The sequence below is a fragment of the Eleutherodactylus coqui genome, chromosome 2 (genome assembly GCF_035609145.1).
Source record: "Eleutherodactylus coqui strain aEleCoq1 chromosome 2, aEleCoq1.hap1, whole genome shotgun sequence".
NCBI lineage: Eukaryota > Metazoa > Chordata > Amphibia > Anura > Eleutherodactylidae > Eleutherodactylus > Eleutherodactylus coqui.
The window spans coordinates 148,630,744-148,655,285 of record NC_089838.1 but is presented as its reverse complement, the minus strand read 5'-3'; the positions used below and the strand labels follow the sequence as shown (position 1 = coordinate 148,655,285).

General features: G+C 44.0%; 1 protein-coding gene across 2 annotated transcripts in view; it reads left to right on the top strand.

The window, feature by feature from the left end:
- PDZRN4 (PDZ domain containing ring finger 4) overlaps positions 1–24,542 on the top strand; it is a 180,312-nt gene that overhangs the window by 128,534 nt on the left and 27,236 nt on the right. For both annotated transcript variants that reach the window (XM_066591748.1, XM_066591747.1), the window contains exon 4: positions 23,851–23,949. In XM_066591748.1, coding sequence (XP_066447845.1) covers positions 23,851–23,949 — 99 coding nt within the window. The remainder of the gene's footprint in view (positions 1–23,850; positions 23,950–24,542) is intronic.

The following is a 24,542-nucleotide window of genomic DNA, read 5'->3' as shown; positions in this document are numbered from 1 at the left end:
ATGGCCCCGTCCCAACTTTTTTGAGATGTGTCTATATTAGAGATGAGCGAACGTGCTCGTTTAGGACCATTACTCGACCGATCATTGCTTTTTTTGAGTAACTGCTTACTCGGGTGAAAAGATTCAGGAGCGGGGGTAGCAGGGGGGAACAGGGGGGAGCTCTCTCTCTCCCCCCCCCCCACTCCTCACCGCAACCCCCCGCTCACCCCCGGCGCCCCCCAAATCTTTTCCCCCGATTAGGCAGTTACTCCAAAAAAGCGATGCTCGATCCAGTAATTGCTCTAAACGAGCACATTCGCTCATCCCTAGTCTATATGTGTCAATTTCTACATTGGTTAATTTTTTGGAATGAAATCGAAAACTGTCTCACTTTCAACTTCTGATATGTGTTCTGTGTTCTATTGCAAATAAAATATGGTTAGATAAGATCTCCAAATCTATGCATTCTTTTTTATTTATATTTCTTCACATTTTAAATAAATACAGTTGTCAGTTTTAGGGCTCCTGCACACTTGCGTTTTTCTTGCGTGTTTTTTTCACAGGATATCGCTGCGTTTTTTTCACGCAATTGTCAATGGGAGTTTCTAATGTTAAAAACGCATCACAAGTTTGTGCTTTGCAATTTTTCTGTGATGCGTTTTTAACATTAGAAAGTCCCATTGACAATCGCGAGAAAAAAACGTGCAAGAAAAATGCAAGTGTGCAGGAGCCCTTGTTTCTTAGTTAGTATATAATGGTGACATGTATTTTCCCTTCCCACATGCATAGTAAATAAAGTAAAGTCCCCCGATGCAAGCACCGAGTCATGACTGATTCCTAGGGTGATGTCACATCGTGTCGTTTTCTTGGCAGACTGTTTTTTTGCGAGGTAGTTTGCCATTCCCTTTCTCAGTCATCTTTTACCCCCCCAGCAAGCTAGGTACTAATTCGCACATGCATAATCTTACATATATTAGCGTAACATGTCATTTGCCACTTTTCTGCACAAACATCCATCTTATCCACAACCATTTGCAACCTTAAACTGTCTTCTTCTGTGTTAGTCACTGGGGCAGAAGAAGTCTATAGTAAATTAAAGTAGAAGCCCTTCACAGTTATAGACAACCTAAAACAATATTTTATTGAGTCTTCTTCTGTGTTAACTACTTTACACAAATTTGTATCATCTACAAATATTAATATCTTGCTGTGCAATCCCCCTACAAGGTTGTTAAGTGTACGAGAGAATAGAGCCCAATACTAATTCCCCGTGGTACTCCACTAGTACCGGTTACTCAATCAAAGTATATGCCATTAATAACCACCCTCTGTTTTCTATCATTGAGGCATCTACTTATCCACATTAGCATATATTCCCCTAGACCAAGTATTCTCATTTTATATATCTGCCAATTATGTGGCACAATGCCAAAAGTTTTGGAAAAACTGATACATATGACATTCCATAACTTCCCCTACTCCAGTTTAGAGCTTACCTCCTTGAAGAAACTGATCATGATTGGTTTTACAGGACCAATGCTCATACGTTGTTATACAAAAATTTTAATTGAGGTACTCCAGGATAGCATCCCTTGGAAATCCTTCAAATATTTTACTGACAATAGAAATTGGACTTACCAACCTATAGCTTCTGGGTTTACTTTTAGACCCATTTTTGAATACTGACACCATATTTACTATCAATCCTGTGGAACAGACCCCATCACTATTGTTTCCTTAAATATAAGAAATGATAATCTATCTATCACATTACTTAATTCCCTTAGAACCTAGGGTTTCATTCCCATCAGAACCTGATAATTTGCCTATTTTAATCTTTTTGATGCGGTTCTGCACTTCTTCCTGAATTAGGCTTGTGACATTTAATGGAGAGTTTACTTTATCACACTGGATTTCATGTGACATTTGCATTGTCTCTGTGAATCCAGTGGAAAAATACTTATTTAATAGATTTGATATCTCATCACCCTCTACAATTCTTTCCTCATTGCTTTTTCAAGAGCCAACACCTTCAATTTTAATTTGTTTTGCTATTTATATAATTAGAGAGTATTTTAGGGATACTGTTTTGCAATGAGCATCTCTGTCTCCGCCTTTGCTGCTTTTATTTGCTTTTTGTATCCTTTATTTTTTCCTTATAGCTTTTGAATGCTTCTGTAATGTCTTCCTGTTTAAGCAGTTTAAATACTTTCTTTGTTTTGTTCATTGCCCCTTTTTTATCTTTATTTAGCCATATTGGTTTTCTTTTATTCCTAACCCATTTATTTCTGTATGGTATGTACCTCTCACGGTGAATGATAAAGATGCTTTTCAAAATTTCATACTTATTGTCTGTAATATTATTTTTGATGACATTGTACCAGTCAGTAAGGTTTAAAGCATCTTTTAGCTTATTGAACTTTGCCTAGCTAAAGTTCATTGCTTTTGAAAGACATGTGGAAATTTATTATATTATGGTTACTATTGCATATGCATCCCCTGATCTGCACTTTTGTGATTTTTTTTCCAGATCTATTGGTTAATACTAAGTAGTGTTAAGCAATTATTGAAAGATTTGGGTCAGAAGTACTTGACACGATAAAAAAAGAAAAATTGTGATTTGGAATAGCCGATTTTGACTCCTATTTAAATCAACAAGAATAAACAGCAGATTCATTAAAGTACATGTGTGTGTGATCAGCTGTTAGCATTGTTGCCTCTCAGTGCTTGGGTCCTAGGTACCGGAGCATGGACCTACTGCTCTGTTTCATCATATAGCGGCTTGAAAAAGACCGAAATGGTCGAAACATTGCCTTCTAGAGATGAGCGAGCACCAAAATGCTCGGGTGCTCATTACTCGAGATGAACTTTTCGCGATGCTCGAAGGTTCTTTTCGAGTAACGAACCCCATTGAAGTCAATGGGCGACCCGAGCATTTTTGTATATCGCCGATGCTCGCTAAGGTTTTTCATTTGTGAAAATCTGGGCAATTCAAGAAAGTGATGCGAACGACACAGAAACGGATAGGGCAGGCGAGGGGCAACATGCTGGGCTGCATTTCAGGTTCCCAGGTCCCACTATTAAGCCACAATAGCGGCAAGAGTGGGCCACCCCCCCCCTCCCAACAATTTTTACTTTTGAAAAACCCTCATTAGCAAGGCATACCTTAGCTAAGCACCACACTACCTCCAACAAAGCACAATCACTGCCTGCATGACACTCCGCTGCCACTTCTCCTGGGTAACATGCTGCCCAACCCCCCCGCACGACCCAGTGTCCACAGCGCACACCAAAGTGTCCCTGCGCAGCCTTCAGCTGCACTCATGCCACACACTGGCCTCATAGCCACACCACCCTCATGTCTATTTATAAGTGCGTCTGCCATGAGGAGGAACCGCAGGCACACACTGCAGAGGGTTGGCACAGCCAGGCAGCGACCCTCTTTAAAAGGGGTGGGGCGATAGCCCACAATGCTATACAGAAGCAATGAGAAATCCAATCCTGTGCCACCTCCATCAGGAGCTGCACACGTGGGCATAGCAATGGGGAACCCATGTGCCACACACTATTCATTCTGTCAAGGTGTCTGCATGCCCCAGTCAGACCGGGGTTTTTTATAAATAGTCACAGGCAGGTACAACTCCGCAATGGGAATTCCGTGTGCACCCACAGCATGGGTGGCTCCCTGGAACCCACCAGCGGTACATAAATGTATCCCATTGCAGTGCCCTGGACAGCAGAGCTAACGTCAGATTAAATGCAGGTTGGCTTCGGCCCACACTGCATGCCCCAGTCTGACCGGGGTTTTTAATACATAGACACTGGCAGGTACAAATCCCTAATGTGAAGTCCCTGTGAACCCACAGCATGGGTGGCTCCCTGGAACCCATCGGCGGTACATAAATATATCCCATTGCATTGCCCATCACAGCTGAGGTAACGTCAGGTTTAATGCAGGTGGGCTTCGGCCCACACTGCATGCCCCAGTCAGACTGGGGTTCTTTAGAAGTGGACACATGCAGTTACAACTCCGTGTGGACCGACGGCATGGGTGGGTCCCAGGAAGCCACCGGCGGTACACAGATATATCCCATTGCATTGCCCATCACAGCTGAGGTAACGTCCGATTAAATGCAGGTGGGCTTCGGCCCACACTGCATGCCCCAGTCTGACCGGGGTTTTTAAAACATAGACACTGGCAGGTACAACTCCCTAATGTGAAGTCCCTGTGGACCCACAGCATGGGTGGCTCCCTGGAACCCACCGGCGGTACATAAATATATCCCATTGCAGTGCCCTGCTCAGCAGAGCTAACGTCACATACAATACAGGTGTGCTTCGGCCCACAGTGCATGCCCCAAACAGACTGGTAATATGTTTATGTAGCAAAAGTGTAGGCCAACCCCACACACCTTGCTGTACCATGAGTGCAGGCGAAGCCCTTAAAAATTACTAGGATTACACTGTAGGCGAGGGCCCAAAAAAATTGATGTACCAACAGTACTAATGTACCTCAGAAAAATTGCCCATGCCCAACCAAGAGGGCAGGTGAAACCCATTAATCGCTTTGGCTAATGTGGCTTAATTTGTAACTAGGCCTGTAGGCAGCCCAGTTAAAATAAAAATTGGTTCAGGTGCAAGTTTCAACGCTTTAATGAGAATTGAAACGTATAAACATTGTTTACTAAAGTAATATGACTGAGCCTTGTGGGCCTAAGAAAAATTGCCCGTTCGGCGTGATTACGTGAGATTTCAGGAGGAGGAGCAGGAGGAGGAGGATGAATATAATACACAGATTGATGAAGCTAAAAGGTCCCCGTTTTTGATGGTGATAGAGAACGATGCTTCCATCCGCGGGTGCAGCCTACATATTGTTTAGGTACCGCTGCTGTCCGCTGGTGGAGAAGAGAAGTCTGGGGAAATCCAGGCTTTGTTCATCTTGATGAGTGTAAGCCTGTCGGCACTGTCGGTTGACAGGCGGGTACGCTTATCTGTGATGATTCCCCCAGCCGCACTAAACACCCTCTCTGACAAGACGCTAGCCGCAGGACAAGCAAGCACCTCCAGGGCATACAGCGCGAGTTCAGGCCACGTGTCCAGCTTCGACACCCAGTAGTTGTAGGGGGCAGAGGCGTCACGGAGGACGGTCGTGCGATCGGCTACGTACACCCTCACCATCCTTTTACAGTGCTCCCGCCGACTCAGCCTTGACTGGGGAGCGGTGACACAGTCTTGCTGGGGAGCCATCAAGCTGGCAAAGGCCTTGGAGAGTGTTCCCCTGCCTGCGCTGTACATGCTGGCTGATCTCCGCACCTCCCCTGCTACCTGGCCCTCGGAACTGCGCCTTCTGCCACTAGCGCTGTCGGATGGGAATTTTACCATCAGTTTGTCCGCCAGGGTCCTGTGGTATAGCATCACTCTCGAATTCCTTTCCTCTTCGGGTATGAGAGTGGAAAGGTTCTCCTTATACCGTGGGTCAAGCAGTGTGTACACCCAGTAATCCGTAGTGGCCAGAATGCATGTAACGCGAGGGTCACGAGAAAGGCATCCTAACATGAAGTCCGCCATGTGTGCCAGGGTACCTGTACGCAACACATGGCTGTCCTCACTAGGAAGATCACTTTCAGGATCCTCCTCCTCCTCCTCAGGCCATACACGCTGAAAGGATGACAGGCAAGCAGCATGGGTACCCTCAGCAGTGGGCCAAGCTGTCTCTTCCCCCTCCTCCTCATGCTCCTCCCCCTCCTCCTCCTCCTCCTCCTCAACGCGCTGAGATATAGACAGGAGGGTGCTCTGACTATCCAGCGACATACTGTCTTCCCCCGCCTCCATTTCCGAGCGCAAAGCGTCTGCCTTTATGCTTTGCAGGGAACTTCTCAAGAGGCATAGCAGAGGAATGGTGATGCTAATGATTGCAGCATCGCCGCTCACCATCTGGGTCGACTCCTCAAAGTTTCCAAGGACCTGGCAGATGTCTGCCAACCAGGCCCACTGTTCTGTAAAGAATTGAGGAGGCTGACTCCCACTACGCCGCCCATGTTGGAGTTGGTATTCCACTATAGCTCTACGCTGCTCATAGAGCCTGGCCAACATGTGGGGCGTAGAGTTCCACCGTGTGGGCACGTCGCACAGCAGTCGGTGCACTGGCAGATTAAACCGATGTTACAGGGTCCGCAGGGTGACAGCGTCCGTGTTGGACATGCGGAAATGTGCGCTGACCCGGCGCACCTTTCCGAGCAGGTCCGACAAGTGTGGGTAGCTTTTCAGAAACCGCTGAACCACCAAATTAAAGATGTGGGCCAGGCATGGCACGTGCGTGAGGCTGCCGAGCTGCAGAGCTGCTACCAGGTTACGGCCGTTGTCACACACGACCATGCCCGGTTGGAGGCTCAACGGCAAAAACCAGCGGTCGGTCTGCTCTGTCAGATCCTGCAGCAGTCCGTGGGCCGTGTGCCTCTTCTCTCCTAAGCTAAGTAGTTTCAGCAAGGCCTGCTGACGCTTGCCCACCGCTGTGCTGCCACGCCGCGCGACACCGACTGCTGGCGACGTGCTGCTGCTGACACATCTTGATTGCGAGACAGAGGTTGCGTAGGAGGGGGAGGAGGAGGGTGGTTTAGTGGAGGAAGCATACACCACTGCAGATACCAGCACCGAGCTGGGGCCCGCAATTCTGGGGGTGGGTAGGACGTGAGCGGTCCCAGGCTCTGACTCGGTCCCAGCCTCCACTAAATTCACCCAATGTGCCGTCAGGGAGATATAGTGGCCCTGCCCGCCTGTGCTTGTCCACGTGTCCGTTGTTAAGTGGACCTTGGCAGTAACCGCGTTGGTGAGGGCGCGTACAATGTTGCGGGAGACGTGGTCGTGCAGGGCTGGGACGGCACATCGGGAAAAGTAGTGGCGACTGGGAACCGAGTAGCGCGGGGCCGCCGCCGCCATCATGTTTTTGAAAGCCTCCGTTTCCACAAGCCTATACGGCAGCATCTCCAGGCTGATCAATTTGGCTATGTGCACGTTTAAGGCTTGAGCGTGCTGGTGCGTGGCGGCGTACTTGCGCTTGCGCTCAAACAGTTGCGCTAGCGACAGCTGGACGCTGCGCTGAGAGACATTGATGGATGGGGCCGAGGACAGCGGAGGTGAGGGTGTGGGTGCAGGTCGGGAGACGGTAGTGCCTGTGTCATGAGAGGGGGGTTGGATCTCAGTGGCAGGTTGGGGCACAGGGGGAGAGGCAGTGGTGCAAACTGGAGGCGGTGAACGGCCTTCATCCCACCTTGTGGGGTGCTTGGCCATCATATGTCTACGCATGCTGGTGGTGGTGAGACTGGTGGTGGTGGCTCCATGGCTGATTTTGGCGCGACAAACCTTGCACACCACAGTTCGTCGGTCGTCTGCACTCTCAGTGAAAAACTGCCAGACCTTTGAGCACCTCGGCCTCTGCAGGGTGGCATGGCGCGAGGGGGCGCTTTGGGAAACAGTTGGTGGATTATTCGGTCTGGCCCTGCCTCTACCCCTGGCCACCGCACTGCCTCTTCCAACCTGCCCTGCTGCTGCACTTGCCTCCCCCTCTGAAGACCTGTCCTCAGTAGGCGTAGCAAACCAGGTGGGGTCAGTCACCTCATCGTCCAGCTGCTCTTCCTCCGAATCCTCTGTGCGCTCCTCCCTCGGACTTACTGCAATTACTACTACCTGAGTGATAGACAACTGTGTCTCATCGTCATTGTCCTCCTCACCCACTGAAAGCTCTTGAGACAGTTGCCGGAAGTCCCCAGCCTCATCCCCCGGACCCCGGGAACTTTCCAAAGGTTGGGCATCGGTCACGACAAACTCCTCTGGTGGGAGAGAAACCATTGCTACCCATTCTGGGCAGGGGCCCGAGAACAGTTCCTTGGAGTCTGCCTGCTCCTCAGAATGTGTCATTGTAATTGAGTGAGGAGGCTGGGAGGAAGGAGGAGCAGCAGCCAGAGGATTTAGAGTTGCAGCAGTGGACGTCGTAGAAGTCTGGGTGGTCGATAGATTGCTGGATGCACTTTCTGCCATCTACGACAGGACCTGCTCACATTGCTCATTTTCTAATAAAGGTCTACCGCGTGGACCCATTAATTGTGAGATGAATCTGGGGACCCCTGAAACTGGCCTCTCTACTAATCCCGCAGCAGTCGGCTGCGATACACCTGGATCAGGAGCTCGGCCTGTGCCCACACCCTGACTTGGGCCTCCGCGTCCTCGCCCGTGTCCACGTCCTCTAGGCCTATCCCTACCCCTCAGCATGCTGTATTACGAGTAGAGCAGAAACAGAACACTGTAATTAAATGTGCCGCTTATTGGCCTGTGGTTGGAGGCTGACTTCGTTTACGGAACGCACAGCAGAGCCAGGAAACAATTTTGCGCACGCCTGCACTGAGACGTAGGTGCGTATGACTGAGCTAGTGGAATTCACAGCGCAGAAGCAGTCAAGTGGCCAAAGGCCACTAGTAGGCCCTAAGTATTTCGCTTCTATTTTTTTAAATGCTGAGCTGATACAGCATACAGATACTGTAGGCAGCGTATATTATGTATACTGTTTCCCTCTGGCGGGATGACGGCGGTGATGTAACGGAGACAGCAGAGCCAGGAAACAATTTTGCGCACGCCTGCACTGTGACGTAGGTACGTATGACTGAGCTAGTGGAATTCACAGCGCAGAAGCAGTCAAGTGGCCAAAGGCCACTAGTAGGCCCTAAGTATTTCGCTTCTATTTTTTTAAATGCTGAGCTGATACAGCATACAGATACTGTAGGCAGCGTATATTATGTATACTGTTTCCCTCTGGCGGGATGACGGCGGTGATGTAATGGAGACAGCAGAGCCAGGAAACAATTTTGCGCATGCCTGCACTGAGACGTAGGTGCATATGACTGAGCTAGTGGAATTCACAGCGCAGAGGCAGTCAAGTGGCCAAAGGCCACTAGTAGGCCTTAAGTATTTTGCTTCTATTTTTTTAAATGCTGAGCTGACACAGCAGACAGATACTGTAGGCAGCGTATGTTATGTATACTGTTTCCCTCTGGCGGGATGACGGCGCTGATGTAACAGAGACAGCAGATCCAGGAAACAATTTACGCAAGCCTGCTGTAACGCTTAGCTGCGTATTAATTAGGACTATTACCCCCAGCAGACACGCAGTACACTGAAGACGGTCACAGGCAGCCCAAATATAGTATTTTTCCCCAATTTTTTTGAAAAAGCCCACTGCCTATATAGCCTGTATATCTCATTCCCTGTACCACTGTCCCTGCCTCACCAGTACTGGCCCTATACTCTGTACAATGACTGCAGACTCAGGACGCAATGCTCTGCACGCCGGATATACAAAAAAAAATAAATTGTGCAACACTGCTAAAAGCAGCCTCAACAGTACTGCACACAGTCAGATGTGGCCCTAAGAAGGACCGTTGGGGTTCTTGATGCCTAATATAACTCCTAACGCTCTCCCTATAGCAGCAGCAGCATCAGCAGCACTGTCCCTGATCTATGTCAGAATGCATCTGTGACGAGCCGCGGGCGGGGCAGATTTAAATACTGATCTCCCCAGCCACTCACTGCAGGGGGGTGGTATAGGGCTGGAACATCACAGGAGAAAGTTGTAATGCCTTTCTATTGGCCAGAAAAGCGCGCAAATGTCTCAGAGATGAAAGTGAAAGTAACTTGAGCACCGTGTGGTGTTCGTCTCGAGTAACGAGTATCTTGAACACCCTAATACTCGAACGAGTATCAAGCTCGGACGAGTACGCTCGCTCATCTCTATTGCCTTCACGTCTATCTATGAAACAATAAATGCTCTTTTAATATAGAGACTGTTTTTGCACCACATATGCTGCCACACTTTATTATATTTTTGGGTCCTAGGTTCAAAGCCCACAAAGGAAACATCTGTGTAGATGTTCAAAAAACTCCATCCAGATGATACCCTTGGTCAGATTTGAATATACAACTCTAGTACTGTAAAGCAGCAGCACTAACAACTGAGTCACCACACTTGTCCATTCTACTGTAGAGGAAAAGAGGAACAACAAGAAGAAGAAGGACAACATAAAAACCCCATCCAGACATTGCCCTTCATCATATTTGAACCTAGAACTCCAGTGCTGCAAAGCAGCAGTGCTAACAATTTAGCCACCATTCTTGGTCTTTCTAGAAAAGGAGATCAAGAAGTTCATTCAGATATTGTCCTTCGACAGATTTCAATCTAGGACAACAGTATTAATGACTGAGTTACCATGCTGGTTTGTTCTTCCTTCACATTTTTGTTCCTCCTCTGCCTCCAAATGAGGAGGAAAAGAAGAAGAAAACAAATGAGAATTAGAACAAGGAGAAGAAGAATAAACAGGAGAAGAAAGAGGAGATGGAAGAGAAAGGGAAGAAGGAGATAAAGGAGAATAAGAATATCTTATTCTTATCTCTCTTATTTTTCTCCCTCTCTTCTGGAAGAAGAAGAAGCATGGTCGCTCAGTAGCTGGCACTGCTGCCTTGTAGCACAGGGTTCTAGTTTCCCGGCTTTTCATGGACATCTGCATGGAGTTTGTATATTCTATTTTATTGTTATGCTCCTCTTCTACAGAATGGAGAAGAAAGAAATTGCCCAATTCTTAGCAAAGCTGCCTTGTAGCACTGGGGTTCTAGGTTCAAATTTGTCCAAGGGCAACACCTGGATGGTATTTTGATGTTCTCATTGTGTTTATTGTTTTTGTTGTTATCCTCTGGAGCAGAACAGACAAGTATAGTGGCTCAGTTGTTAGCACTACTGCGTTGCATTGATGTTGTTATAGGTTGTTGTAGGTTCAAATCTGACCAAGGGCAACATCTGAAAGGAGTTTTTACGTTCTTTCTGTTTGTTCTTGTTCTCCTCCTCCTCTTGAGCAGAATGGACAAGTGTGATGGCTAAGTTGTTGGCAATGCTGCTTTGCAAGGCTGGAGTTGTATGTACAAATCTAACCAAGGGCAACATCTGGATGGAGTTTTTCAATGCATATGTTATATTTTATGGGATTTGAACCTAAGACTCCAGCATTGAAAGGAAACAGTGCTAACAGATCACACACATACTTCTTTGTTTTTCCCTTTTATTTGCAAAGCAATTTTTGCAAAAAATCGGGCCCATTTTATTACCTGGACAATCACAACGACCAACACTCATGTTAAGTTAAAAAAATGTCTTTCCTGTAGTTGGGCACTGAATGAGTTGGAAAAAGTAATTATCTTTAGTTATCAACAGACCCACAGGCTTCAAATTTCCCAATTTATATCTGGATAGTTGAAGACTCCCATAATAACTACATCATTTTGATTTGCCGTTTCCTGTATTCACCTTAATAATAGATTTTCAGTTGCTTCTCTTATAGTTGGTGGTTTATAGCAATTTTATATTAGGATTGTATTATTGTTTTTTTCTTCCATAAATTCTACCCATAAAGATTCCACTTATTTTCTCCGCAAAGTGTATTGGGCAAAAGTTTTAGAGAGGTGTGTAAAAATACTGCAAAGTTAGAATGCTTTCAAAAATAGTGCTAAAAATGCCCCCTGTCCACGGCAGTGTATTCGTCGGCAGTTTACCGCCGTCGAATCATGCCAGCCGACGCTTTCCATAGCATTGCTATGGAAAGCGCAGGCACCTGTCCACGAGCGGAGAATCATTGTGATTCTCCGCTCGCGACGGGCAATTCGCAGCATGAGAATGATGAACAATAAGTGAACGAATTATCATTCGTTGTTCAGTCTGAGCATGCATGTAGACTGAACGATTATCATTCAGTTTCTCTCTGGATCATAGAAATCTGAATGATTATTGGTCGATGTAAAAGGGCCCTTTGCCTTCAAAACAGCATGAATGCTGAACGCAGTTTTTAAGGTAATTCAGTAAGGAGGTTGTTCAAAATATCTTGGAGAATTAACCACAGATCTTTAGTAGAGGTAAGTTTTCTCAAGTTCTTTTGTCTCTTCATGTAATCCCAGAAAGACTTGATGATGTTGAGATCAGGGCTTCGTGGGGGCTTTATCATCACTTCTTGCTCTTCTTTACACTAAAGATAGTTTTTAATGACATTGGCTGTAGGTTTGTGTTTGTTGTCCTGCTGCAGAATACATTTGGAGCCAATTAGATGCCTACCTGATGGTATTGGATGATGGATAAGTATCTGCCTGTATTTTTAAGCATTGAGGACATCATTAATTCTCATCAAATCCCCGACTCCATTTACTAAAATGCAGACCCAAATAGGCAAAGAAACTTCACCATTCTTTACTGTTGTCTGCAAACACTCATTATTATACCTTTCTCTAGCCCTTTGGTGAACAAAGTGCTGTTTGTTACAGCCAAATGTTAAAAATTTGACTCATCAGAACAGAGCACCTGCTGGTATTTTTCTGCACCCCAGTTCTTGTGTTTTTGTGCATAGTTGATTTGTTGGGACTTGTTTCTGTGTTGAAAGAATGGGGTTTTTTTCTGGATGCAATTCTTCCATGAAGACCATTTCTGTCTAGACTATCTGAACAATAGATCGGTATACCTGGGTCCCATTACTTTCTGCTAATTCTGAGCTGATGGCTCTGCTGGAAATTTCTCAGTTAAGCATGATGTGTCTTTCATCTGCTGCAGCGTTTTCTTGGCTGACCACTGGGTCTATAGACCTCAACATTGCCTCTTTCTTTGTGTTTCTTCAAAAGAGCTTGAACAGTACATCTTGAAAGCTCAGTCTACTTTGAAATTTATGCCTGGGAAAGACATTGCTGATGCAGTATAATTACCTTGTGCCTTGTTGCTATGCTCACTCTTGCCGTGGTGTATGACCTGTAACATAAAATTGTCTTCCACAACCTCACCTTTGTAGCAGAGTTTGACTGTTCCTCACCCATTTTTAAGCCTTTTATACAGCTGTTTCAGTTAATAACTGTGTTTCAACCTACATATGAAAATGATGATAATTATCACTTGCTTGGTATAATTGCTTAATCATACACCTTACCATAATGCCTAGTTTTAACACTCCTCCAAACTTCTAGCCATCTTCTCCCTGAACCCAGCTGCACCCTTCCCATTGTGAATTAAAATAATTTAATTCACATTCACTTATATGCAAGACCAGACAAAGTATCACAGTTATAGGAACTTCTATGGACCTTTATCATCACTTTATCATCACTAGGTGGATAGGTATCTTCATATTGGGTCAATTGATTTTTCACTAAACCCCTTACACTTGGGAAAAAACTTTTTTTCCTCATTCAACCAAAAAAAAAGTTTTTCCTCAAGTGTAAGGGGTTTTGTGAGAAATCAATTTACCCAATATGAAGATACCTACCCACCTAGTGATGATATAATGGGGGACTAGGTATCTTATTGTCTACTGGAATATTATCATTCAACCAATTTGTTTATATTAATCTGTGGCGATTTCCAGTCACAAAAAAATTGGAAAAAATATACGTGGATACGCTTTTAGGCCTTAGTCAGACGGGCGTTTTTTCACGCGATTTGCGCATGCACATGCGTGCGGCGATCTTTTAAAACCATTGCTTTGCAATGGTATCGGCCACATGAGCGCTTTTTATGCGCTCGTCCGATAAATTATAGAACAGAAATCGCAGATCGCACCTATCTGCGATCTGCGATTCCTGTTCTCTTCTCTATATGCGCTCAATGGGGCCGGCGGCAGCAGCGCCGACCCCATTGAGAACATATAGAAGACAAATCATTCTTCTCTGCCACAGCTGTAACAGCTGTGGCAGAGAAGAACGATGTTTGCCAATTGAATTCAATGGAGCCGGCAATACAGCCAGCTCCATTGAAAGCAATGGGCTGCCGGTGAGCACAGGATGAATTGTCGGGAAGGGCTTAAATATATAAGCCCTTCCCTGCGATTCATCCAGAAATGTGTAAAAATTAAAAATATATATATACTCACCTTGCTCGGCAGACGGAGTTCAGAGCGGCCGGCCTGCAGTGGGTGTGAAGGGGGTGTGAGTCAGACTTGCCCCTGATTGGCTCAGCGCTGAGCCAATCAGAGGCAAGTCTGACTCACACCCCTTCACACCCACTGCAGGCCAGCCGCTCTGAACTCCGTCTGCCGGGACAAGGTGAGTATATAGATTTTTTTTATTTTTACACTTTTCTGGATGAATTGCAGGGAAGGGCTTATATATTTAAGCCCTTCCCGACAATTCATCCTGCGCTCGCCCGCAGCGCATTGCTTTCAATAGAGCCGGCTGTATTGCCGGCTCCATTGAATTCAATGCGCTGGACAGCTCCAGCCCGTTTCTAATGAAACGCGGCTAGGAGCAGATTTTTCGGGCGATTTTTTTGGCCCCGGTCACGGAATTTGCGGATGCGCATCCGTCAAGCGATCCACAAATCGCGCGAAAAAACGCCCGTGTGACTAAGGCCTCAATGTAAAAATAGTAAAGGCTATATTTTATAAGTAGTGGTTCCTTCTGGTGACTTTTTGATATTTAACTAAGGGACTTTTCTGCCACTGTGTCTTGAGTAGAACAAGACAATTTATTGACGTCTTGTGACACATGCATTGAAAAGAATGGAGTCTGATGAATATTTCATTTTGTGTCATTTTACTGCAGTACTCTTTTTAATAAATATTAAGGTATATAAAAAACAGTATGCTTTTTAACTCTTTAATAATGGTCATTCCATTATAAGTAAGCAATGAAATGGAAGAGGACACAAAGCGAATCACATATTTCATATCCTAAGTATATCAACCCAGATTTGTATAGCACATGCTAATTTAAGTAATAAACTGAATATAGTGTTAACAATTTAAAGTTTGGAACCATAATTGCTAAAACAGCAAATGTTAGTATTGGATGGATTAAAACAATTACTACTAGGACCCTATTCCTGGAGTTAGACAGACCTTCTTAAAACTTAGAATCTGTACTATAAAAGTATAGAGATAAGATTACATGTCATATTGAATATGTTCAGTTTAGGATGCCAAGCTACTTGGACTTAGCTTCTCACTTGTGCCTGAAGATCAATACCAGAATCTTTTGTTTTTAACATATGGAAAGCTATTACTGGTAGTAGTGGGAAAATCCTCATTTTTTGTACAATATATTTTGTTTTCTTAAACACATTCTTTTATCCACTTTTTATCACAGAGTACAAGTCCTCTTGCAATGCTTACAGCTATATTGTAATTTATATGATTTTTATTTTTCTGTGGCAGGACAACAGAGCCAGTGATTTAGTTGTAATGTTTCAGAACCTGACTGGGAAAAATAATTTTAGTGATTTCTTTCTGCTTCTGTAGATAGCCTTGTGATGACTATATTTCACAACTATTGTTAAAAGATAACTCCCTGAAAGAGCACTTTATGACTGAAGTATGAATAGAGCCACAGTCTCAAATATCATCATAGCAAGCTCTAAAACTGAATTGAAGGTTCTACCTTACATGTAGACAATCCATTGTTATTTTGTCTTCTGTAAGGTGGTATTTGTAACTGTGATATAGACATGTTTTGTTCACATAATCATATATGAGAATGTGAAAATAAAATGCAGTCAATGCTGTGTTATTCTAGAGGAGCAGACATTAAACTGCAAATGGTGTAACTTTTCTCTGAGTTACAAAAATATATTAGAAAACCAGCTGATATACCCGGCTTTGCCTGGGTTAATTTAGTACAGGTTTTTACCTGTTGTTTGCATGGAAAATTTTATGAACTCGCTGTTACTTCAGAGGAACCAAGGAATAAAATATGTATACATAGGAGGAGCGTTAAATTCTCCTCAGACTGCATGTACCAATGTCCCTCTGCAGAATGTGCCACCCCTCCCTCTCTCCTCACTTTTAACCCTTAAAGGTAACACCTATTTTTATTCAAATTTACCCCCAGACTGGAGGTTGAAGCCCCTTCTTAGTCTTAAAGGCATGCTCCATCCCTGCAGTCTACTGTACAGCCTTTCAGTATATACACATGGACATCAGTTGTATTATCTTCAGTATATGCACATAAAGGTCAGGTAGATTCTCCTCAGTATATGCACACAGAGATCAGTTATATTATTCTTAGTATATGCACATAAAGGTGAAGTAGATTTTCCTCAGTATATACACATAGGGGTGAGGCAGATTCTTCTCAGTAGATACACATTGAGGTGAGGTAGATTCTCCTCCGTATATACACATAGAGGTGAGGTAGATTCTCCTCAGTATATACATGTAGAGGTGAGGTAGATTCTGCTCAGTATAAAAATCATTTACCTAGGCTTTATGGTTTCTGAAAAAAGTACTATCCCATGTCTCATGGTTTTTCACACTTAGAATTAAATATTGAAGTTGTGGCCCCTTTACTTTTTCTATTTAGGACATAAAGAATAGTTGTGGCAAATGTTACATTTATAAGGTACAGATGTGTTATTATTTACATTAAATAGAGGTTCACTTACTTTTGCAGTTAGAATTGATTAATCAAGTTGCAATACCTTTACTTTTCCTATCTATGACCTAAAGAATGGTCATGCCAAATGTCACGTTTGTTCAGTGCAGATGTGTGTTTTTAGCTACATAACATAAGGGGTCACTTACTTTTGCACTTAGATTTGAATAATCAAGTTGCGGCCCCTTCACTTTCCCTGTTTATGAACTAAAGAATGGTTGTGCCAAATTTCCCATTTGTGCGGTACAGATGTGTGTTCTAGTTACAGTACGTAGGGGTTCACTTGCTTTCGCGCTTAGAATTGAATAATCAAGTTGTGACTCATTTACTTTTCTTGTTTATCACCTAAAGAATGCTTGTTCAAAATTTCATGTTTGTGCGATACAGATGTGTGTTATTAGTTACAATACGTAGGGGTCACTTACGTTTGCACTTAGAATTGAATGATCAAGTTGTGAATCCTTAACTTTTGCTATTTACGACCTAAAGAATGGTCATGCCAAAATTCAAGTTTCTGCAGCACAGATGTGTATTAGTTACAGTACATAGGGGGTCACTTACTTTTGCACTTAGAATTGAATAATCAAGTTCTAACCCCTTTACATTTCTTATTGAGCACCTAAAGAATGCTCCTGCCAAATTTAAAGTTTGTAAAACACTGGAAAGTTGGAGAATTAGATTAGGTACATAACATAGGGGGATCCCTTATTTTTGCGCTCAGAATTGAACAATCAAGTTGTGACCCCTTTATTTTTCCTACTTAGAACCTAAAGAATGGTCCTGCCAAATTTCAGGTTTGTAAAACACCGGGGAATGGGGATTAGAGAATTAGTGGCGAGTTAGTCAGTGAGTCAGTGAGTGAGGGCTTTCGCCTATATATATATATATATATGTATATATATATATATATATTCTTACTGATGATTTAGTTCCCTGGATAGTCATTGTTGACCTCTCATATTGTAGTTGTCAAAAAACATTAGTGGTTGTTTAAAAGATATAAAATACTAAATTACATTACCTGTTGCTGCTATTCCAGCAAGCTACTTCAAAATGAAGTGAGTGGTCAGTCACTGGTGAGTAAGGTTACGCTCCATTCATTTAAACTGTGCTGATATCTAATTACAAGCAGTCTTGAACTACGTCCATTGGAGGGAAGTGATAGTCTGAAAATCATGGAATCATCTGTGGCCATACTTACCTCCACAAACACACTGATTTTTAGCCATTGTAGTGCAATACTATAGGAAAAGGAATAACAGCGTTGAATATAGAAATGGGAGGCCAAATAGCAATTTATCACTCTTTTGCATACCATTTAAGAGAAACAGGAAGTTTGATTTTCAGGCCAGTTCACATCTCATTTATTTACTAACCAAGAGGTGCCCAAGGAGAGATTAAAAATGTCAAAGAATGTGACGGATACCTACTAAATAAAACTGACCCCCTTCTCTCTAAGAGCCTCATAAAAGCTGCAAGCATTTAATGTATGGTACTTATGCCTCTACTTTCAATGACCCACATTCTATTAGTTAACCCCTTAGTGGCCAAGCTTTTTTGTTTTTCCATTTTCATTTTTTCCTCCCCTTTTAAAAAATTGTAACTGCTTTATTTATCCATCAACGTAGCTGTACAAGGGCTTGTTTTTTGCGAGATGAGTTGTATTTTTCAACCGTATTATTTAATATACCATATAATGTACTGAAAAACTTTTAAAAAATGGAAATGGCCATCTTTCGGTACGCCTTGTTTCTATGGTGCAGAAACTGCAACAAAAATTACATGATAACTTTATTCTATGGGTCAGTATGATTGGTATCACCGTGTGATCTCCCTTCATACATGTCCTGCAGCTGCTGGACTTAAAAACACGATAGGCCGGTAACTAAGGCGTTTAACAGACTTACAGTAGCCGTTACGACATTAGCCTTCAGTTGTTCTAAAGTATTTAAAACATATATATAACATTTTACAATGTGCCGCTGTCAACTTACTCCTCCTTGAAGCTGTGGCAAGCAATCAGCTGCCCCTGGTGCGTCCTATGATATCTGCACTGCATGTGATAGTGGCAGTGCTCTTAGAAGGTTAGTGTACTCCAAGCAAAGTGTTTCTTCTCCAATTATATTTGAGCCATGGGTATATCAGACATCCTCCTGAGTATTGCAGTCATTTCGATCTCTCTGCTCAAGATGCTGCAAAAAAATTATGGTTCCTGATATTGGCTATCCCTGACTATATTTCTGTCTCCTGACCCTGGCTTGATATACTGACTACGATTCTGCCCACTGCATGTCCTGATCCCTGCTTGACTGTTCTTAACTTGTTCTCCATGATTGTATCTCTGACTTATTTCCTCCTACTGAAGTGTGCCGCCTGCTCTGACACCAACTGTCTAACAAGGCCCCCTTTGACACCTTCAGGTACCACGTTTTGGCCTAAAGTAGCTTCAATTGCCACACTACTGGGCCCACGTCCTGTGTAACAGCCTGAGGGCCCCGCAGAGAAGTCCATATCCTGATTTGTGGGGTTAGAGGATGCAGACCAGGGTACCTCAGGTGCCCCCTCAGGATTTGGCCCAAACCATCTCCACATTCACTAATCTTCACAGAGCATTTATGAAATAAAGTATCTTAATTGCTAAATAAAGTGTGGGCACAAAAAAATTGTACTACATAAACAACTTAAATTGGAAGGATTAACTGGATTTGTGGCATAATAATGATGAACTCTAATATATTTAGAACAATCACATTAATTTCTTAAATTTTTTAACGCTTCACATTATCTATTATATTTCAAGTATTTTATGGATAACATGAACAAAATCTTGTATCTGTTTAACTACATATTTTTAACAACAAAACAATTATATATATTACATGGATGTAAGGCCTAATCAAGGTTGGTGGGGGCCTACCTTATGTGCATAACATCTTTGTTGATCCTCATAAGTCTTTTACAGCTGATATACTCCATACAGATAGCACATAATGGGAATTAACCCTCTCCAATCCAATTTGTATCCTGGTTTTCCTAGGGGGCTTACTATTTTTCTGCTGTTATACAACAGCGCTATATGCTGGCTAAAGCCAATACTGCATGAGGTGACACGTTGGATAGGCACTGACAGCAGAGAGGCTGGCTATATATAGTAAGGCCTTAGTCAGACGGGCGATTTTTCGCGCGATTTGCGGATCGCATGACGGATGCGCATCCGCAAATCGCGTGACCGGTGCGCGCAAGTCGCCTGCAAATCGCCCGAAAATCTGCTCCTAGCCGCGTTTCATTAGAAACGGGCCGGAGCTGTCCAGTGCATTGCATTCAATGGAGACGGCAATACAGCCGTCTCCATTGAAAGCAATGCGCTGCGGGCGAGCCCAGGATGAATTGTCGGGAAGGGCTTAAATATATAAGCCCTTCCCTGCAATCCATCCTAAAATGTGTTAAAATAAAAAAGAATTGTATACTCACCTTCTGCCGGCAGCCGGAGCTCAGCGCGGCCGTCCTGCAGTGGGTGTGAAGGGGGTGTGAGTCAGACCTGCCCCCTGATTGGCTCAGCGCTGAGCCAATCAGAGGCATGCCTCACTCACACCCATTCATGAATTTATGAATGGATGTGAGTCAGACCTGCCCCTGATTGGCTCAGCGCTGAGAGGCAGCAGTCACTCACCCATTCATGAATTCATGAATGGGTGTGTGAGTGTTTTCAGCCTCTGATTGGTCAGGGCTGTGACCAATCAGAGGCAGATCATTCAGCAGGCGGGGATTTTAAAGCCCCGCCGGCTGAATAGTGCCAAGAAGCAGTACAGGAGAACTGACAGCGGCCGCGGCTGGACTCCGGCTGCAGCGGAAAGGTGAGTATACAATTTTTTTTTATTTTAACACATTTTAGGATGAATTGCAGGGAAGAGCTTATATATTTAACCCCTTCCCGACAATTCACCCCGCGCACGCCGGCAGCCCATTGCTTTCAATGGAGCGGCTGTATTGCCGCTCCATTGAATTCAATGGGCAAACATAGTTCTTCTCTGTCACAGCTGTTACAGCTGTGGCAGAGAAGAATGATTTGTCTTCTATATGTTCTCAATGGGGTCGGCGCTGCTGCCGCCGGCCCCATTGAGCGCATATACAGAAGAGAACAGGAATCGCAGATCGCAGATAGGTGCGATCTGCAATTTTTTGTTCTATAATTTATCGGACGAGCGCATAAAAAGCGCTCATGTGTCCGATACCATTGCAAAGCAATGGTTTTAAAAAATCGCCGGACGCATGCGCATGCGCAAATCGTGGCTAAAAACGCCCGTCTGACTAAGGCCTAAGAGAACCCTGACTGATATCTTCCAACATTGGAGCTGTACAGCCTTAAAGGAGATGTCCCGCACCGAAACGGGTTTTTTTTTTTTTTAAACCCCCCACCCGTTCGGCGCGAGACAACCCCGATGCAGGGGTTAAAAAAACCACCCGCACAGCGCTTACCTGAATCCCGGCAGTCCGGCGTCTTCATACTCACCTGCTGAAGATGGCCGCCGGGATCCTCTGTCTTCGTGGACCGCAGCTCTTCTGTGCGGTCCACTGCCGATTCCAGCCTCCTGATTGGCTGGAATCGGCACGTGACGGGGCGGAGATACACGGAGCCGCTCTCTGGCACGAGCGGCTCCATAGAAGACTGCTGAAGACCCGGACTGCGCAAGCGCGGCTAATTTGGCCATCGGAGGCCAAAAATTAGTCGGCACCATGGAGACGAGGACGCTAGCAACGGAGCAGGTAAGTAAAAAACTTTTTATAACTTCTGTATGGCTCATAATTAATGCACAATGTACATTACAAAGTGCATTATTATGGCCATACAGAAGTGTATAGACCCACTTGCTGCCTCGGGACAACCCCTTTAAATCATAATGTTTTTACACGTCAGACAATGGATTGGAAAGGGTTAAAAGTTTGCTATTAGCTTGCTGAGAGTGTAATCAAATTCTTTTACAAGTTTCTGCATTGAAAAGTCTTATTAAGACTAGAGAATTGTAAATTAAAATAGTTCACACACAGTTTTTGTTTTTTTTTTATGGGGGAAAAACACTGCTGCAGTTTTTGATGCAGCTTTTTTGACTACAAGAAAGAGGCGAAAGCAGCAGAAAGGAGAAGAATAAGCTCTTTCTTTATATTTTCTGTTCCTATTGAATCTACTTCTGGCTTTGGCTCGAAGAACTGCATCAAATACTGCCATAGAAACTGCAGTGTTTTTCAAAAACAAATGTGGTGTGTGAAACCATCCTTATAGTTCAATTTACTGATTTCAAAAGATTATCTGTATTTTAACAAGTGTTGAAATTATCCCGATACAATCATTTCATTATTCACTGCTAATATGAGGTGTATACTTAACTCTTAACTAGAGATGAGCGAGCATACTCGTCCGAGCTTGATGCTCGTTCGAGTATTAGGGTGCTCAAGATGCTCATTACTCGAGACGAGCACCACGCGGTACTCGTCTCGATTAAACGAGCACCAACCATTGAATTCAATGGAGCCGGCAATACAGCCGGCTCCATTGAAAGCAATGGGCTGCCGGCGAGTGCGGGATGAATTTTCGTGAAGGGCTTAAAAATATAAGCCCTTACCTGAAAATCATCCTTAAGGGTGCAATCAGACGAGCGTGTTTTGGTGCGTGCATACGCACGCACAAAAACACGCTTGTATTTACAACACTGCATTCCCTATGGTGTGTGCACATGTCCGTACTTTGCAGGTGCATGCCTGCAAAGATAGGACATGCGTGCATCATAGGGAATGCACGCATTGTTTTCAATGGAGCCGCGGCTGCTGCCGGCGGCTCCATTGAAAACAATGGCCTGCTGGCTCCCTGCATTTCTTTTCAGGGAAGGACTTTACATATAAGCCCTTCCCTAAAAAAGAAAGATTTTTAGTGTAAAAAAGAATAAAAATGCAGGCATTCTCTTCAATGGAGCCGCTGCTGCTGCCGGCGTCTCCATTGAAGACAATGGTCTGCTGGCAAGCCTGAATTCTTTTTCAGGGAAGGACTTTACATATAAGCCATTCCCTGGAAATGAATTAAAAGTGATTTTAAAAACAAAAAAAATAGATACTCACCTCCCTTCAGCTGCCGGGGCACAGCCGCGTCTTCTCCTGCTGTCCCCTGCACTGTGTTGCTTAACTGCTGATCTATCACCAGCCGGGGATTTAAAATCCCCGCCCGCTGAATGAGCTGCCTCTGATTGGTCACAGCCTCACCAATCAGAGGCAGCTCTCACTCACACCCATTCATGAATTCATGAATGGGTGAGTGCTGCCTCTGATTGGTCCTTGCGCTGAGTCAATCAGAGGCAGCACTCACTCACCCATTCATGAATTCATGAATGGGTGTGAGTGAGAGCTGCCTCTGATTGGTGAGGCTGTGACCAATCAGAGGCAGCTCATTTAGCAGGCGGGGATTTTAAATCCCCGGCTGCTGAATACTACTCAGAGCAGTTCAGAAGAACTGCCGGCCAGACGCGGCTGAACTCCGGCTGCAGCGGAAAGGGGAGTATACATTTTTTTTTATTTTTACACATTTTAGGATGATTTTCAGGTAAGGGCTTATATTTTTAAGCCCTTCACGAAAATTCATCCCGCGCTCGCCGGCAGCCCATTGCTTTCAATGGAGCCGGCTGTATTGCCGGCTCCATTGAATTCAATGGGCTAACATCGTTCTTCTCTGCCACAGCTGTTACAGCTATGGCAGAGGAGAACGATCTTAATGCTGACATAATTTTTATTTTTTTTTTTTACACATTTTAGGATGATTTTCAGGTAAGGGCTTATATTTTTAAGCCCTTCACGAAAATTCATCCCGCGCTCGCCGGCAGCCCATTGCTTTCAATGGAGCTGGCTGTATTGCCGGCTCCATTGAATTCAATGGGCTAACATCGTTCTTCTCTGCCACAGCTGTTACAGCTGTGGCAGAGGAGAACGATCTTTATGCTGACAGTGCACAGTGCGGGGGTGGGGGGGGGTCTCACTCTTGCCACTATTGTGGCTTAAAAGTGAGACCTCGGAGCCCGAAATGCAGCCCTGCATGTTGCTCCTCGCCTGCCCTATCCATTTCTGTGTTTTTTACATGACTTTGGTGATTTGCTAAGATTTTCACAAATGAAAACCTTAGCGGAGCACCAGTCATATACAACAAAGCTCGAGTCACCCATTGACTTCAATGGGGTTCGTTACTCGAAACAAACTCTCGAGCATCACTGAAAGTTCGACTCGAGTAACGAGCCCCCAAGCATTTTGGTGCTTGCTCATCTCTACTCTTAACCCAAAAATAAAACTATAGTTTATTTTGGATTACATTAAAATGCATTCTGAAATTTAGATTCCTGGACTCTTAGAAAGCATTTCCTGAATATATTGTGATTTACAGTACCTTCTGTTTTTTGCTCCTTATAGGAAATTGAACTGTGTCGACTAAATAATCAAGATAGACTGGGTCTAACAGTCTGCTACAGGACAGATGATGAAGAGGATACTGGAATATATGTTAGTGAGGTAAAAATCAAAGATGGGAATATGAGAAAGCAAAGTTGTGATACAAATTCAGAGCAGTAAATTAAATCATTGGTTGATTGAATTGTCATATGCTACATATGGATGTGGACTCTTTAGCTTCACTTTGTGCAGTTACAGGAGTTTATGTAGGAACACATCTACAATTATATGAATTTTAGAATATTTTAAATGGTGTGGTAGTGACTATAATTTCCCCAGACAGAAGTTTAGGTTCACCTAACCATGAATCTACATAGAGCAGCATTTAGCCACAGAAATTGAAGTTCTCTCATGATACTTGATGAATCTCTTCTCTCCTACAAAGATATGTTACCTAAGAAAGTTCTTCTTTCCCACAAAGAATGAAAATTGGACAAATAAAGCGGGGTAAACAAATGCCACTTCCAATATTCAAATCATTGGGTTAAACAGCATCAAAAGCAGAATGTAGAGTTGTAGAATACACCTTGTTCCACTTGGGTCTTTTCCTGAGTTCTATATATGACACTATACTCCCAAAAATATAGGCAAGTACTTAATAGGGCTTATGTACGCCGATTAAAGATGTGTTTTTTTCAATATTAGACCATAGG